This window comes from Lathyrus oleraceus, chromosome 3 (genome assembly GCF_024323335.1).
Source record: "Lathyrus oleraceus cultivar Zhongwan6 chromosome 3, CAAS_Psat_ZW6_1.0, whole genome shotgun sequence".
Classification (NCBI taxonomy): Eukaryota; Viridiplantae; Streptophyta; class Magnoliopsida; order Fabales; family Fabaceae; genus Lathyrus; species Lathyrus oleraceus.
The window spans coordinates 341,217,273-341,234,489 of record NC_066581.1 but is presented as its reverse complement, the minus strand read 5'-3'; the positions used below and the strand labels follow the sequence as shown (position 1 = coordinate 341,234,489).

The window sequence follows — 17,217 nt, the reverse complement described above, 5'->3', positions numbered from 1 at the left end:
GGCAGCTTCAGTTCGCCCCGCGAACAAAGTTCGCCCCGCGAACTGCATGACAGGACCAGTTCGCCCCGCGAACAAAGTTCGCCCCGCGAACCCTGCGAATCCAGCAAACTGATTTTTGGGTCAAAAGTGTTGTTTTGAAGGCCAGCTGTTTTTGCCATTTTGGGTCTGCCTTGGAATTGCTTTTCTGCATTGGATGAGAATGACCAATTAAGGAAATGTCAACTCTTTTAGGAGAGAAAATACATTATTCTAGGGATTAATTATTCCAATCATTCACACATTGTTCTTGAGAGTTTTTCTTCTTAAACCTTCTGCTTTGTAACAATGTTGATGAGGAGCTAAACTCCCTTTTGTCAAGATTGGAGGTAGTAGCTATTCTCATCTATCTATGTATTCACTTTGATTTATATATGAGATAGAGATTGTTGATGTGTTGATTACTGTTTTTGCTTTAAGTTGAAAACCAGATTTGAGTAGTTGTCGAGAGAGATTACTCGAGTTTAGACATAAAACAGATTTTCAAGTAGTGAATAAGTTGTAGAGATAGATTTATTCATTACTATTCTTTGATATTGAACATTAAAGGTTGCTATATTGATAGTTAGGTGGAGAGATCGTCTAAGGATCAATATAGTAACTATCACGATTTCATTTAGACATAAATGACTTTGAGAGGATATTTGAACATCATCAATAATCTTGAGTCTAATTATTTATCATAGGGAATCATAGATATTTGAAATAGTGAACTCCAATCTTGCCAAGCTTTTATATTTGTCTAAAACCACTTAATAGTTTTTGTTAACATTTATTAACAAGATACTTTTCCAAACAAAACAACCCTGTTACTTTCTAAACTTATAACATTTGAATTATAGAACGGCGGTAATATTACCTAATCTCTGTGGATACGATACAAAAATATTTGCCAAAGATATACTCTTTCAACAAATTGGCGTCGTTGCCGGGGATTGGTGTCGATATTACAAGCATTGCAATAATTCATTGTTTTAAGTTTTGTTACATTTATTACTATCCCTCTTTTGTTTCACTTGGTTTGTTAGTTTTGTAGATTCTAGTGCATGCGAGGAAAAGCAACCGAGGAGCAACTTCAATTCGATCCTGAAATTGAAAGAACACTTCGGAAGCTCAATAGCAAAACACGAAGAAGAAGGAAACTAGCCGAAGAGAGGAACCGGAGAGAAGAAGCATCTACTTCCGCACTTGTTCCAATCGAAGAAGTGGTTGTAGAGGCTTGTGAAGGAAACATGGCGGAGGATAATCGTACCGAAATGTCCGCTAATAGTCCAAGAAGAAATGCTCAATTTGCCCGTGGAGGAAGAAATACGGAGATGAAGACCGGAATCCTCCAACTTCTCTATGCAAATCCATTCACCGGAATGGATCACGAAGATCCGTATACCCATCTCATCAAATTCTATGAGATTGCGGGTTCTACGGGAATAGACGAAGCGGGTGAAGAAACGTTATTCAAGAGGATGTTCCCACACTCCTTAGTGGGAAAGGCAAAAGAGTGGTACCTTGATCAAGAATCAAGAGTGATGACGGATTGGAATTTGTTAGAAGAAAAGTTCTTAGAAAGATACTTCCCTCAATCCCGATTCATGGAAGCCAAAACGGCTATAGCGGTATTCACTCAAGGAGGCAGCGAATCTCTAAATGAAGCTTGGGAGAGATTCAAATCAATGTTGAGGAAGTGTAAAGGACATGGTTTTGATGAGCTTACTCAAATCCATATTTTTTTGAATGGTCTCCAATCAACTCATAAGACACTTCTGGACGCCACCGCGGGTGGATCGCTTATATCAAAAACTACGGAAGAAGCTAAAGTCATTATTGAACGGATGGCCCGTAATGATCATCAAGGTCAACATGATCGTAGCCCTTCACAACGTAAGCCTGGAGTTCTAGAGTTGAATACAAATGATGCCATCCTTGCTCAAAACAAGCTACTCTCTCAACAAGTGGAGCTTCTTACTCAACAAATGGCCAAGCTTCCACAGCAAATAAAAGAGATTCAAGGGTTTCAAGTTCAGCATCAAGTAGCATGTTGCGAATTATGTCAAGGGGATCACCCTACTGGTTTTTGTCCTCCACCCCAAGAAGAAGTGAGCTATGTGAACAATCAAAATCAAGGCTATCAAAGGAACAATCAAGGTTACCAACCAACAAGGTTCAACAATCAAAATTTTCAGCAGCAAAGTCCTTATCAACACCCCAATTCTCAAGGCCAACAATCGCAAGGAGGAAGTTCCAAGGTAGAGGACACTCTTCAACAATTCATGCAAGCTTCCATGGCAAATCAGAAGAGTAATGAAGCAGCAATCAAGAATTTGGAAAATCAAATAGGTCAACTTGCGAAACAGCTGTCGGAACAAACTTCAGGATCTTCTTTCTCCGCTAATACTCAAACTAATCCAAAGGAGCATTGCAAAGCAATTTTTACTAGAAGCGGTAGAGAGTTGACAAGTAAAAAAGGTGAGGAAATTACAGTTGAGAATGATATGGATGCTGTGCTGGAAAATGAGGATGTGGCTTGTGGAAAGAAGAAAGTGGTAGAAACTGCTCAGTTCGCGCCGCGATCTCCCTTCGCGCCGCGAAAACAGCAGGACCAACAACTGATGGAAGAGCAGCGGTGTGAAGCGGAAATGAATAAGGAAATCGAACCAAGAAATAAGAAAAAAGGAGACAAAGGAGTGAATTTCATTCCAGTTCAACATCTACCCTATCCGCACGCACCATCAAAGAAGGATAACGCTAGACACTATGCACGGTTTATGGACATCTTCAAGCAGCTTCAAATCAACATTCCATTTGCTGATGCATTAGAACAAATGCCACGGTATGCCAAGTTCATGAAGGACATTCTTACAAAGAAAAGGAGACACGTGGAAGACGAGACCATACTGCTTGATGCACGGTGTAGTGCTATCATCCAAAAGACTCTCCCAAGGAAGGAGTCCGATCCGGGCCGGGTTGTTCTACCGGTGACCATTGGAAGCACATACACTGGAAATGGTTTGATTGACTTGGGCTCTAGTATAAATTTAATCCCTCTCTCCATTGTTAAAAGATTAGGGAATGTTGAGATTAAATCGACGAGAATGACTTTACAACTAGCCGACAAGTCTACCACTTTACCATACGGAATTGCTAAAGACATGTTAGTGAAGGTGGACAAATTCTTGTTTCCGGTAGATTTCGTAATAGTGGAGATGGATGAGGACCGTGATGTGCCCCTAATTCTTGGAAGACCTTTTATGAAAACAGCTCGGATGATGATTGACGTAGATGATGGACTAATGAAGGTGAGAGTGCAAGACGAAGAGGTGACCTTTAATCTTTTTAAAGCTATGAAGCATCCACATGACAAACATGATTCATTCCGAAATGATGCAATTGAAGAAAAATACCATGATGGAAAGGCCCGTCGCAAGGAGTTTCATGTCGGACAAATGGTACTGCTTTTCAAATCAAGGTTCAAGTTATTACCGGGTAAGCTGAAGCCAAAAGGGTCAGGACCGTTCGTTGTCAAGGAAGTACGGAATTATGGAGCCATTGTAATCGAGGATCCAAAGTCACAAGAGAGTTTGACCGTAAATGGTCAAAGACTCAAAGTTTACCATGGTGGCGACATAAATCGTGATGTGGATGTCGTGTCTCTATTTAAACCGGGCTAATCAGTGGACCGTCAAGCTCAAACGACGTTAAACAAAGCGCTTGTTGGGAGGCAACCCAACGTTGTAAGTCTGTATTTTAATTTTTTTCTGCTGTGTGAGTTTTTACTGTGTTAAATTTTGAAAAAAATTGGGTTCTGGTTTTTACAGTTCGCCCCGCGAACAAAGTTCGCCCCGCGAACTGCATGACAGGACCAGTTCGCCCCGCGAACAAAGTTCGCCCCGCGAACAGTAAATAACAGAACTAATTTTTTTTGAAATTTCCTTCAGTTCGCCCCGCGAACAAAGTTCGCCCCGCGAACTGAAAAAAAAAAAAAAAAAAAAAAAAAAAACTTTTGTTTTATGTCATTTTCGTTTCATTCCTATTTTCACGAACTTAGGAGATTCTTTCAACAACCTCGCTACTCCACATCCAAACCTCCAAATTTCAAAACTTCCCCTTTCCATTCCTTTTTTAAGAGGATTTTGTTGATTATGCTAAGTGGCCTGAGGGCAGGCCAAAATTTTGGGGGGGTGTAGGAGGTGGTGTAAACCATGGCGATGAGTTGAAGGAAGATTGAGGAGTTTGTTGAATTTTAGAGTGTGTCTTGATAATTGCATGAATACTTTTTGAAATTTAAGTGTGTTTTAATCAAATATTGGTTTGCCAACATTTTTGTTTAATTGTTCTTACTCATAAGTCAAGCTTTAAGCAACCGAGAAATGATCGCAAAGAAAGAAGCATAGGACACTTCGAGTGGTGATGATAAGAATTAGTGTCGGCATTTCAAGGTACACTTTATCGCTTTCTAGACTTAACATGAGTAGTTTGATGGTTTGTGCAAATTCCATGTCATAAATTAATTGAAGTATATGTCATTTTTGAATCAAAATAGGACTTAGCCAGTTGTGAGGAGACTTTCCATTGTACACTAAAAAGCGGGAAACCGAGCATTGTTTTAACTCATTCTTATCATGCTAAATCATGCATCAATCCATTTTTGTGTGAAATTTTTAAAAATGATAGAGGCATTGTTTGTGAGAAAAACCACTTGACCAAAAAAAGTTTGAATCAACTAACCTTGTGAGGAATAATCCTTAGTTAACCCCCTTTGAGCTTAATTTAGGATTCATTTGATTGATCATTGTAAAATCAATTGAAAATTGTGGAATAAATGAATCCTAATTTCTTTCGTATCAGTTGAAACCTCAAACCGAGTTGTTTGCAAAATTTTGCCTTTTGCTTATGTCTAAGTAGGGAGCATTATTGAATAAATTTGGTTTTGGAATCTAAAGTTGGGGAGAGTAAAGTGAAAAGTTGATTAGAAACTTGGAAAAGTGAGTTTCTATGAAAGGGTAAAAATATGAAAAGAAACAAGAAAAAGAAATCACCCTTGAAACCATAGAGCATAGAAAAAATTAGAAAAAGAAAAGCAAAGGAAATGCTCATGGTTGTGTGGATTTGAAAAGAAAAAGAAAAAGAAAAAGATAGGGATCAAAGAAAGGGAAATTGTGTAGAGTGAATCGTTGGGAATGCTCCCTTAGGATAGGCAATTTGGTTGAATTGTCTTAATCATATCCTTTCTTGTAACCTAAGCCACATTACAACCTTTGAAAGACCTCTTGATTCTCATTTTTCACATGATTTGGTACTTGTTGTGATAACCGCATGATTTGAGTTGTTGTTGATTTAATTGCTTGGATGAGTGAAAGTAACCCTTCATGTTATTCATCATTATTATGATGTGTGTGTAAGCTTGATTCAATTTTGACATATATGGCTTTGAATTCCTTGGAATGATTTTTGCACTTTACCATTTCCCTTATTCATATTTTGTCTAGAATTGAGATAGGTGAATTGAGAAAATGCCAAACACTTTTGAACCATTTGAATGTTCTTGGTAAATCCTTGTTTCAATCTTTTGTGTCATTGCTTTGATTGTAAGGGTGGAAACTTTTGTTTAGGGACAAACAAAATGCTAAGTTGGGGAGAGTTGTTAGGGACCAATTAGTACTACTTTTTATACCATTTTATTGGTCCCTTTTACCAAGTTTTGATGTAATTACACACTTTTATTCTCATTATTTTGTATAAATGCAATTAGGTTTAATTTATTTTGTTTTGAATAGTTATTTCACATATTTGTTAGTTTTGTAGAATTTTTGGATGAGAAAGCTTTGGATTGCAGCATCATAATATGGAAGATTTTGGATGAAGCTTGCAAAACAAGGAAACTGAGGCAGCTTCAGTTCGCCCCGCGAACAAAGTTCGCCCCGCGAACTGCATGACAGGACCAGTTCGCCCCGCGAACAAAGTTCGCCCCGCGAACCCTGCGAATCCAGCAAACTGATTTTTGGGTCAAAAGTGTTGTTTTGAAGGCCAGCTGTTTTTGCCATTTTGGGTCTGCCTTGGAATTGCTTTTCTGCATTGGATGAGAATGACCAATTAAGGAAATGTCAACTCTTTTAGGAGAGAAAATACATTATTCTAGGGATTAATTATTCCAATCATTCACACATTGTTCTTGAGAGTTTTTCTTCTTAAACCTTCTGCTTTGTAACAATGTTGATGAGGAGCTAAACTCCCTTTTGTCAAGATTGGAGGTAGTAGCTATTCTCATCTATCTATGTATTCACTTTGATTTATATATGAGATAGAGATTGTTGATGTGTTGATTACTGTTTTTGCTTTAAGTTGAAAACCAGATTTGAGTAGTTGTCGAGAGAGATTACTCGAGTTTAGACATAAAACAGATTTTCAAGTAGTGAATAAGTTGTAGAGATAGATTTATTCATTACTATTCTTTGATATTGAACATTAAAGGTTGCTATATTGATAGTTAGGTGGAGAGATCGTCTAAGGATCAATATAGTAACTATCACGATTTCATTTAGACATAAATGACTTTGAGAGGATATTTGAACATCATCAATAATCTTGAGTCTAATTATTTATCATAGGGAATCATAGATATTTGAAATAGTGAACTCCAATCTTGCCAAGCTTTTATATTTGTCTAAAACCACTTAATAGTTTTTGTTAACATTTATTAACAAGATACTTTTCCAAACAAAACAACCCTGTTACTTTCTAAACTTATAACATTTGAATTATAGAACGGCGGTAATATTACCTAATCTCTGTGGATACGATACAAAAATATTTGCCAAAGATATACTCTTTCAACAGTATTCAGAAGGAATGCTCAGGATTAAAACAAATTAGATGGATGCTATGGCTCAGAACCATCCAGCACACCACCGGCGGTCAAGGACCGGTTGTCTTTTTCGGCGAACCTCGCCGGGCTGGTTCAGTCATAACCATCACCGAAATTAAAAACAAGGACATGATTTCAAAGTAAAAATGGCACTGAGTTCGAATCTAGCCTCAATTCACTCCAACTCCAAGTATATTGAGAGATATATGGAGTTGAAATTTGAGGTACATGAACTGAGTTGCTTCGATTTGACCTCAAAGCAACTCAATCTTCTTTCCTACATTGGTAGGACTTCAGAAAACCAAAGAATCAATATAATTGAGCAAGAATTAGGGAGAATCGAAGAGATCAAAATTTCTGGAAAATACCTTCAATGGAGGTCTGGATTCAACTGATCTTGCTCTTGCTCGTGCTTGATCTCACTCCAAATGCTTGCAAAAGAAGGATTGAATGCTCAAAAGGTTGTGGATCCCTGGAGATTTGAATTTCAAAACAGTGGAAATTCAAACTCAAATTCAAGTGAATTTCTCAGGATTATCCTTTGCAATGTGAGGGTTAGAGGTAGGGGATCAAAGCTGGCGCGAATGTGTGTGAAATGCTGAGCATATGAGGCTTTATTTATAGCTGAATCCATTGCTTTTTGCACACTTGAAATCCACTTTCCAAATTTGGTATTGATGATGCATGGATGCATGGGTGTGCATAGGCCCATAAAATCATCGCCCTGAGTCCATAAATGAGTGTGAGATAGTCTGAATTCAACTTGGATTGCAAGGCAAGTGTTCATGAAGATTTGAAGTTTGATTCTTGCCAAGTGATGACACCATGTTCATGCCATGCGCAGCCTATGCATTCCTTGTCGAAAATGGATGAATTTGAGCTCTTTGGAAATGTGAGATCAAGAGGAACAACTTTCATGTTCAACACTTTTCCATTTGGAGTTTTTAACTTGAAGAAATTTGAGGTGGAAGTTTGGAAATTTTGACATATCAAATTTTTTCTAAGTGTCAAGCCATATGTCTCAATGTTCCACCTTGCTTAACTTTTTATATGAGCTTCAAATGAGAAAAATGTCTTCATCAAAATTGTATATATTTCAAAGACCTTCAGAATGGTCACCAATTTCATGTCATTTGGATTTTAAATGATAGAGTTGTGCATTTTTGAAGTTTGGAAAAATCACTTGATCAATGGTATAGGTCAAAAATGATCTATAATGTAACCTCATATCACATGCTCATAAAAGTTGAATTAGCTCCCACTCCAAACATAAACTTTGAAGTAGACATATTGAATTTGGTTGTGCAACTTGGAAATCTTTCATCTCATAAAAATTGAGCATGTTAGACAAAATGACCTATAATGTTTCAACATAGAAAATGATTTTCCAAGAAAAAATAGCTCTTCGTATCAACATGAAAGTTGTTTGGAATGTCATTTAGAGTAAGTTTACTCTTGGAATCATTTTCATATGGTGAAAATTGTAGGAGATAGGGTCTTGGGAGACCCAGTTTTGATCAGATGAATTCATCTGGCCAACCACCCTCAACCAACTTGCTAACTTCCAATTCTCTTGACCTTCTAGGCTCATGGCAGCTCATATATACATAAGGTGATGAATTTTGAATTGTCCCTTGAGAAATTTGATCAATAGGTGAGATAGCTTGTTGGAGAAGTTGCTCAAGATACCCAATCAAACTAGGGTTTCCAAGGCAAATCACCCTCAAACTCTTGAAGAAAACTTGATCAATATAACATGTAGAGAACATTGGGACTCATATATGATGCTCATAACCATTATTGGATCAATTCTTGGTTGTGCTCTTTGTTCATGAGGGTCTCAAACCCTAGATGTGAACTTGATGAATCAATGGGATTATGCCTTTCCTACATAAGAGTTAGGCAAATACAAAGACATGTTTTGGGTATTTTGGTTAGTGAAATGATAAAATACAAGTATGATACAATCATAAAGTGCTTGGTGATCTCTTCCAAAACAAACCCAATGAAAAAAGGGGTAAGGAGGATGCCAAGGTATGATCCCATGCTAATGCCTATGATGAAGTTACATGAGGGATCATAGGGTCAAAATTGGGGTTTTACAGTCCCACACATTGTGCTCCCCAAACTTTTAATATTTATTATTGCAGACCTGATTATAGAAGGAAACCTATCAGAGGTACCTCCATCGTCTAGAACTGCTAGAGGTAATGCGTTGTATGAACTAATGTAGGTCTCCAAGATACTCCAGGACTTGATTATCACATTTACTGCAAGGAAGAAAAATATGAATGATCTTATCATGTTAATGAATACGAAGGCGGTTAAGGCATCCAAATCCAAGGTTGGAGGTTAATATGCAAGGAATGATGCAAGAGAGTATGTGGAGAATGATGCCATAGAAGAAAATATGGAAGCCAATGATGATAAAGAGGAGTATGAACCAGTCTCCTTAAGTGACTCTGAGTAATGATGTTGTGTTTTGATGGTGTTTTTTTGGTTTTGATTCATGACGATATTCTCTTTATTCAAGATGTTATTCTCTTCCACTGTGTGGGTTATTTTGTTCTATTTTAGTAATTGTCCTACGGGCTGAATAATGGTTCATGTTCCCCCTTGGTGGGTTGGTTTCTTTTTTTATGATTTTCTTCTAATTCTCGTGCCCATCTTGGGTCGATGGTCTGTGGATATTTCTTGTTCTTATTCCATTGCCCATTTTAGGCAATATGGGGGAGAATAGTTTGTTTGATGATAATGTTATTTTGCAAGGCAAGTTTTTCAAATCCTCAGAAGATTGTTTTATCTGCCAATTTTGTTGTGTTTGTTTAGTTTTCACAAATATCTAATGATCATGTCAGGAATTATGTATATAACATTAAGAAGTAGATCTTGCATGTTGTATTTTCCAAAAAATTGGGCAAAGGGGAAAATTATTGTTACATCTGATTGACGTCATTTTATAAGGAATATGTGAAAAAATATGTCATGACATTGTGTGGGACATCCTGTATCTCTAAGCTCAAACCAAGAAGAAACATGTAGAGTATAATGTTCCCCAGATTGTGATACTTTTTGTCTCTCCCAGAAGTTGTTATGCGTTGAGTGAATCTCATGCCTGGTTGTAGATTTGTTTCTATATTTGTCTAATGTTGTTTAAATGTTTTATGCGCTTTTTGGAATATGGAAGTTTTCCCAAAAGATCATTTACCAAGATTTAAATAGATGATATAATGAAGATTTAACCAATCAATGATTGCAAATTAACCTAATGAATAACTGTCTTGTGCGCTTGTGGGATTGTTTCCGCTTCATTAAATGATACAAACCCGTATTGGGCTTTGAAGTTGGAACTTGTTGCTATTTAAGAAGAAGCCGTCCATTGTAATAGTTCAGACCTTGAGTATAAAGCAAGTCTTATTGCTACGTTAAGGAATAAAGTATTTCTAGTTGTAATTCGTTCTATAAGTCTTATTATATTGTAAATATCCAAATATTTGGGAAAGTGTTTGAGAGAAAGTAAGAGGGTTATTCAGGGATTCTTTTATAGAAATTCACTAGTAGTATAGGAAAATAGAAATCAACTAGGAGAATTCAAATCAAACCAATTTGTACAACTGACTATAAATAGTGAATTTCCTTTCTTAAGTTAACACCATTTAGACGTTGGTGACTTTGAAATGAATTGTATTAACAATCCTTGGGTCGTTTTACTTATCGTTGTTATTTTATTGATGTCGTACTAATCTTGTCATACACATTATTACAACATTATGTCTGAGAATTCACCATTCGAAGAACCTAATTTCATAAACTATTGCCAAAAATCATCTACAAACCATTCAATTACACATAAAATACTACTAAAAAGGTTCTAAAAATCCTAACAAAAATATAATATGACATCTTGTCATCAATGGTCATGTCATCAAGATACCAAGCATGGATAATAATCTTACATATTTCAAAAAAATTGATGAATGAGTGTGTGTAACACAAGAGAAAATAGGAGCGGTCCTAACAGTTCACCTTGTTGCATTTCAATGGCAAACATAATATGTTCATCCCAAGGTACAACCTTGTTGCCTGACCATCTAGAAACTCAACCCATAAATAAATAGATGGCGTTGATAAGTTGAAAGCATTCAAGAAATCTACTGTGAGCATTGCCAAAGAACCATCAAGAAACTCTACCATGTTGAAAGCATTCAAGAAATCTACTATGAGCATTGTCAAAGAACCATCAAGAAACTCTACCATGTTGAAAGCATTTAAGAAATCTACTATGAGCATTGCCAAATAACCATCTACATGTTGCTTTCTTAATATATTGTTGGTACTGTGCAAATGGCCCCAGTACCACCCAATATCTCAATCCTAAACTGGAAGTCATTGAGATATCGTAATTCATCTTTACAAACCGTTTCATAGCCCATTTGGATACCAACTGCATCCAAATAGAAGTCACAACAATTGGTCATATCTCACCCCAGACTTTAATTACATCATCAAGGGTGTATAAGAAACAAACTCTCCCAACCTCATTGAGAATCTTTTTCTCACCATAATTTAACAACTAGAGTGATTATACATAAAAGATCTATTGCCACAACAGAACCTCACACATATATTATGTCTAATATATGTTGTGTCGCAATCCATCTTTACCATATAACATCCCTTTGAGAAATGATTTAATACATTTGAAGATAATATTAACTTCAGCTTCCGAAGAAGTTTCAAAGAACAAGATGGTCGGCATGGGCAACATAGTTTGTACGATGGCTTAGATTCCAAAACTTTCATTGCATGTCCTTTATAATGGATCACTATAGATGATCCCAACACTTTCACAATCACTTTGAAGTGGCCATTGCAATTTATGGAGACATGGTTTGACATTAAAACTCATCTTTTTATCTTTCTCTTCAATATGAACTCTCTTCAGAATCGAACTATTGAAATGGTGATCAAGAGATGGTGATCAAGAGAGGCAGGGGAAAGGCATGTCTTGGCGTACTAACTGTATATTTATTATATGTTTGGATTGAATTTTGCAAACTTATCTTGGAATGAACTTCATCTTACCCTCTGAGTTTGCTAAAGCAATATTTTCTAGATGAGTTAAAGCAAGGTTGAGGAAAACTAAGATAAAATTTGAACTCAGCCTAAAACCAATTTTTTTCTGTTTTAGTTTTTGAATTAAACATGCAACTATGAATTCATTAATTGAAATCACGTGACAACAATATTACAGGATCATTATTTATGAATTATGATACATGGGGAATTATAGATATTTTATTTGAAATCTTAATTTTAATAAGACAGTGCATATCTCAAACAACAATAACATACAACACTTATACAAATTTCCTTGCCTCACAAGTTATCAATCTATTTTGATAGAGCAGCAAGTCTTTCAGTGACAACTTTGAAATACGCGAATTGTTGTTCTTTTGAAGGCATAGTTTCTTTGACAACTGGATGGTTGTAAAATTCTCTACTCCATTTGTGTAGCTTTGGAAATTTCCCTTTGCTAAATAAGTGAAACTCTGCCACTTCTTGGAGTAAAGGGATAAAGAGAGCAGCAATATCCACAATGCCAATCTCTTCTCCTCCAAAGAACTTGTCCTTAAGCTCATCCTCAAGAAACTGTAAACCATTAGACAATTCTTCACTAGCCTTCTTGCGTTCTTTCTCATCAACCATAAAAACCGATTTCAATGCAGCGGCCACGCACTGATTTCAATAATCAAAGTTAAGTATATTAGAAAAATAATTAATAGCATGAAGAGTATTGATGTATGAACTCAAGTTACTTACCTTATCATCGATGAACTTGCACCAAAAACGAGCCATGGCTCTTTGGTAAGGATCAGAAGGAAAGATTGGATTTTGTGTCCATGTTTCATCAATGTACTCAAGAATCACAAGGGATTCTGATATAGGCTTTTCATTGTGAACTAAAACTGGAATCTTTTTATAAACTGGGTTGTATTTGAGGAGAAGTTCACTTTTGTTGGCCAAGTTTTCTGGAACAAATTTGTAATCAATTCCCTTCAATACCAAAGCTATTTGAACTCTGATCACAAATGGGCTTCCCACAGAACCCAAAAGCTTCACACCTTCCTCAGATGCAGCAATTACATTACATCCTTGAAGCACTCTCTTAACTTTGGCAACTAATGTATTAATCATAGTATTAAATTGTGTCCCTTAATATAAATGTTTGCAGTGTAATTGAAAATTGTCATTGAATGTGTTTGTTATATAGATTCAAGAAGAATAATTTAAGTGACAAGTATTCTAATCTTTTCAAAAGAACCAAAACAAAGTATAGCGTGAGATGTGAGAGTCCACTTCAAACCAAAACAATGATTCTCATTACATTAATATGTGAGAGTAATATGGTGCTGCAAGGAAAGAAAAGAACATGATTAGAAAAACAAGATATAAAAACCAATTTTGTTATAAAAATACCCAATTTAGTAAACATATCTACGTTTCAAATATTAAATAATAAATATAACAATTCTTGTGATTTTTTTTACATAATTATGTTTTTCAAGAAAAATTCTCAAATAACTATAACTATGTTTCTCTATTAATTTTCAAACTATTCATGTTTAAAAATAAATAAAAATAATGTGTAGTACTAAAGTCAGACCGGTTGACGCATGTACTATATACATTAACACTGAAGTCAACTGAATTGACATCTCCATAGGCATAGCCAAATCCAATTGACACATATGTATTGCTTTTATGTGGAGGCATCAATTCATCAGGCTTGAATACATTCCATGTTTTTTTCGGAAAATAAAGTTGTGTCTTTTACCAAATTTCACTCATCTTCTCATTTTCTTCTTAATATTTTCTTGACTTGTTCTAACATGTAGGATTTTAGATACATATAGCAGAATTTCAAGAATCTTATTCTTTACATCTAATCTTAGGATCATTATGGATATATCAATATGAATCATGCTAAGTATCAAACTATATATCTTTGATGCGTGAATCCACGAAAGTGATAACTTCAAATGGAGATCTCCGAGAACGTAAAGCGTCGCTCCTCTAGCGTTGGTCCACGAGCAACAACTGGATCACCACATATGCAAGTACAGAAGGAGATAACAAGTTTCTCTCTTTATTTTTGTGACTATGGAGAAGTTAAAGATAGGAGGAAGAGAATGCAAAAAGAGACTCTCCAAATTTTCTCTTTGAATAATGATGATAGAAATTGTAACTTTTAGAAGTGGTTACATTTCCCCATGCAACATCTATCTTATATAGAGTTGAAAATTCTGGTACGTAGATATCAGATGTCGCATACGATGTCACGGCACTAATATCGAGAATTCACACAACAATATTAGTAAGCAGATAACAAATGTCGTATATGATGTCACGACACCAGGATCAGGACATGTCACACCAGAAACAATTATGCAGATAACAAATGTTGTATATGATGTCACGACACCATGTTCAGGACATGTCACACCATAAACAATTATGCAGATAATAGATGTTGTATACGATATCATGACACTAGGATCAGGACATGTCACACACAAAAAAATTATGCAGATAACAGTGTAAAAAGCAGAAAGAAAATAACACAGGTCAATTGTTAACCCAATTCGGTGCTACGTCACCTACATCTGGGGGCATCCAAGTCAAAAAGGAAATCCACTATAACAATATTAGTTTGAAGTTCTAAACAACCTATGGTTTTACAAACTTCTCACCTAATCACTACCTGTGGAATTTCTATCTAAGACTCTCCTAGATATGATACCCGTTTGACTTCCCTTCAATCACACAACAATGATAACAACTGAAAAACAATCAAAGAACATAAGACACACTTCCAATAAAACATAATGCACTCTTGCTTAAAAGCTCATGAGTGATTCACAATTACAACTCAATAAACTCAATCCAATTCAAGTATCAAAGAGATACTAGAATGGCTCACAAATAACAACGACAACTAAAGCCTAACAACAACAATTTCTAGCTCAATTCTCTCTTTCGTACATTAGGTTTAGTAACGTCCTCTTTAAATAGCCTTTGGTAAGCATGAGCTTAGGCATAAAAAATCAGCAGATCTGAAACAAAATAAATCAAATCAAATTTGATGTCTCCTTAAATGTTTTGACATTTGTCTGCAGAATCAAATCAAATGTTTCCTTAAATGTTTCGACATCGATTCTGCAAAATCTTCTGCAAAATCAAATTAAGTCGGATCTAATGTTTCCTTAAAATGTCTCAAAATCCCTTTTTATGAAACAAGTGCACAACTGAAAACGAAATAAGAGTTCCTAAAATAAGCCTTCTTGGACAGTCAGATATGATAGCTAAATATTCATAGAATCTTCAGATATCTCATAATAAAATAAGTCTTCCAAGAAGTAAAACAAAAGATGCAAAGATGTATGATCAACATGTCACAACATATTGCTTAACATCTTGATGTGATACAAGTTTTAACAAAATTGTTGCCAATCATAAAAACACAGAACTAACAATCTTCCCCTTTGGCAAATTTTGGCTAAAACAACATTTGCATCATATAGTTAGAAAAAAGATAAAATAACAGCAATAATTACAAGCACAAAAACCAAACACTTGGTATAATACCAAGACATGTCAGAGGCACACACAACATAAATAAGTAGTAGAAACTCAACCTCACAAAAAAGGCATAGAGAGAAATAAACTCTCACACTCCAAGCATCCTTCAGAAACAAAATGTTAAGAGATTCTATCTGACATCACAACAACCACACAACAACATAAGCACATGCAGAATTCTTTGAAACAAAATGTCATGACATTCTGTCTGACATCACAACAAGTACACAACAACCTTGATACAAACAAATCAAACTCCCCCTTAATGTCATGATCAGCAACACAGAAATAACTCCCCCTTAATTTCATGATCAGCAACACAGAAATAACTCCCCCTGTTACACAGGAAACATACTCCCCCTCAAAGAAACAACCTTCACATAAAGAATACAAAAAATCCAGAGCGCAACTAGACATCTCTACACTATCTACTCCCCCTTTTTAGCCAGAATATGACAAACCAAGCAGACCTTCATAAATGGCAACAAAACAATAGAGAAAAGCAGTAGCAGAACATGTGAATTTGAAGTAAAAACCATGGCACACAAAGGTGCAAAAATCAGGGAAAAGGCCCACAAAAAACATGCAAAATCAAACAGAAAAATAAACAGCTCAGATGTCAGCAGAAGCATCTGATTTATTCTTTTCTAGATCAATGTTTGACTCAATGTTTTCCACATTTTCTGAAGCATCAGTCTGTTGAGATGATGTTCCAACATCTTCATCAACATCAGTCCTTTTTACAATAATTGAATAATTAACCACAACATTAATGGATTCCATCATGCCATTGGTTTTGGAGTTAAATACTCTGTAAGCTCTACTATTTGTAGAGTAACCAAGAGATATCCCTTTGAGATTCAGATGTCCACGCTTCTGGTGCCACAACTTAACTTCATCTTCCTTGCACATTATGCATGTGGAAGAACAAGTAGTTTCATGTGGAACAACCTTAGGTTTCCACTCCTTTCTAGTTTTAATCATTACATGATTAGTCATAGGATGTGTTGAATGTTTTGGATAACCATGCAGTCTGTAGCAGAAAAGCTTTATATGTCCATATTTACCATAATAATGACATTTCCAAGGAAAAAACTTGACTTTAGTTTGAGTTTCTTGATGTCTGGTAGGATGTTGTAACATTTGGTCGGACATTATAGGCTCATACTTCCTTTCCGAAGGAATAAATTTTGTTACATGGGTTTTTCCTTGTTTATTTTGATATTGGTAATTAAAACCTATACCTTTTAAGTTTCCAGCCTCTTTTCCAACTTGAAGAATTTCATCTAACATATCAAACTCATTATTCAACATTCTTATGGATTTAGTCATCTTTTCAAGTTTAGAAGACAATAGAGTTATCTCATTTTCAAGATCAGTTACAGTAGATGAAAGTTTCTCTATTTTAGCTTGTAGTTGAGTTATGATTCTCTTCTAGTCTTCTCATGTCTTACACACCTCTTCACTTTTGACGCAAAGCTATTTGTAGGAAGCAACCAATTATTGATAAGAGATTTCCTCGTCACAATAATCTTCATCAAATTCATATCTACCAGTGAAAGATGTAACATGCTTAGTAGTTTCATCATCAGTTTCACCTTCAGAATCATTAGACGAAGAAACAGACAAACCCTTCTTTTGTTTCTTGAGATACGTGGGACATTTTGCTCTAATGTGAC

General features: G+C 35.7%; 1 protein-coding gene across 1 annotated transcript; it reads right to left on the bottom strand.

Moving 5' to 3' along the window:
- Positions 1-12,171: 12,171 nt before the first annotated feature.
- LOC127127542 (probable glutathione S-transferase) lies at positions 12,172-13,133 on the bottom strand. Its single transcript, XM_051056745.1, has 2 exons — positions 12,719-13,133; positions 12,172-12,634 (listed from the first exon to the last, which is right to left on the bottom strand). Exons 1-2 carry the CDS (start codon positions 13,091-13,093, stop codon positions 12,290-12,292), a joined length of 720 nt encoding a protein of 239 aa, XP_050912702.1. The 5' UTR covers positions 13,094-13,133; the 3' UTR covers positions 12,172-12,289.
- Between the last annotated feature and the right edge of the window lie 4,084 nt (positions 13,134-17,217).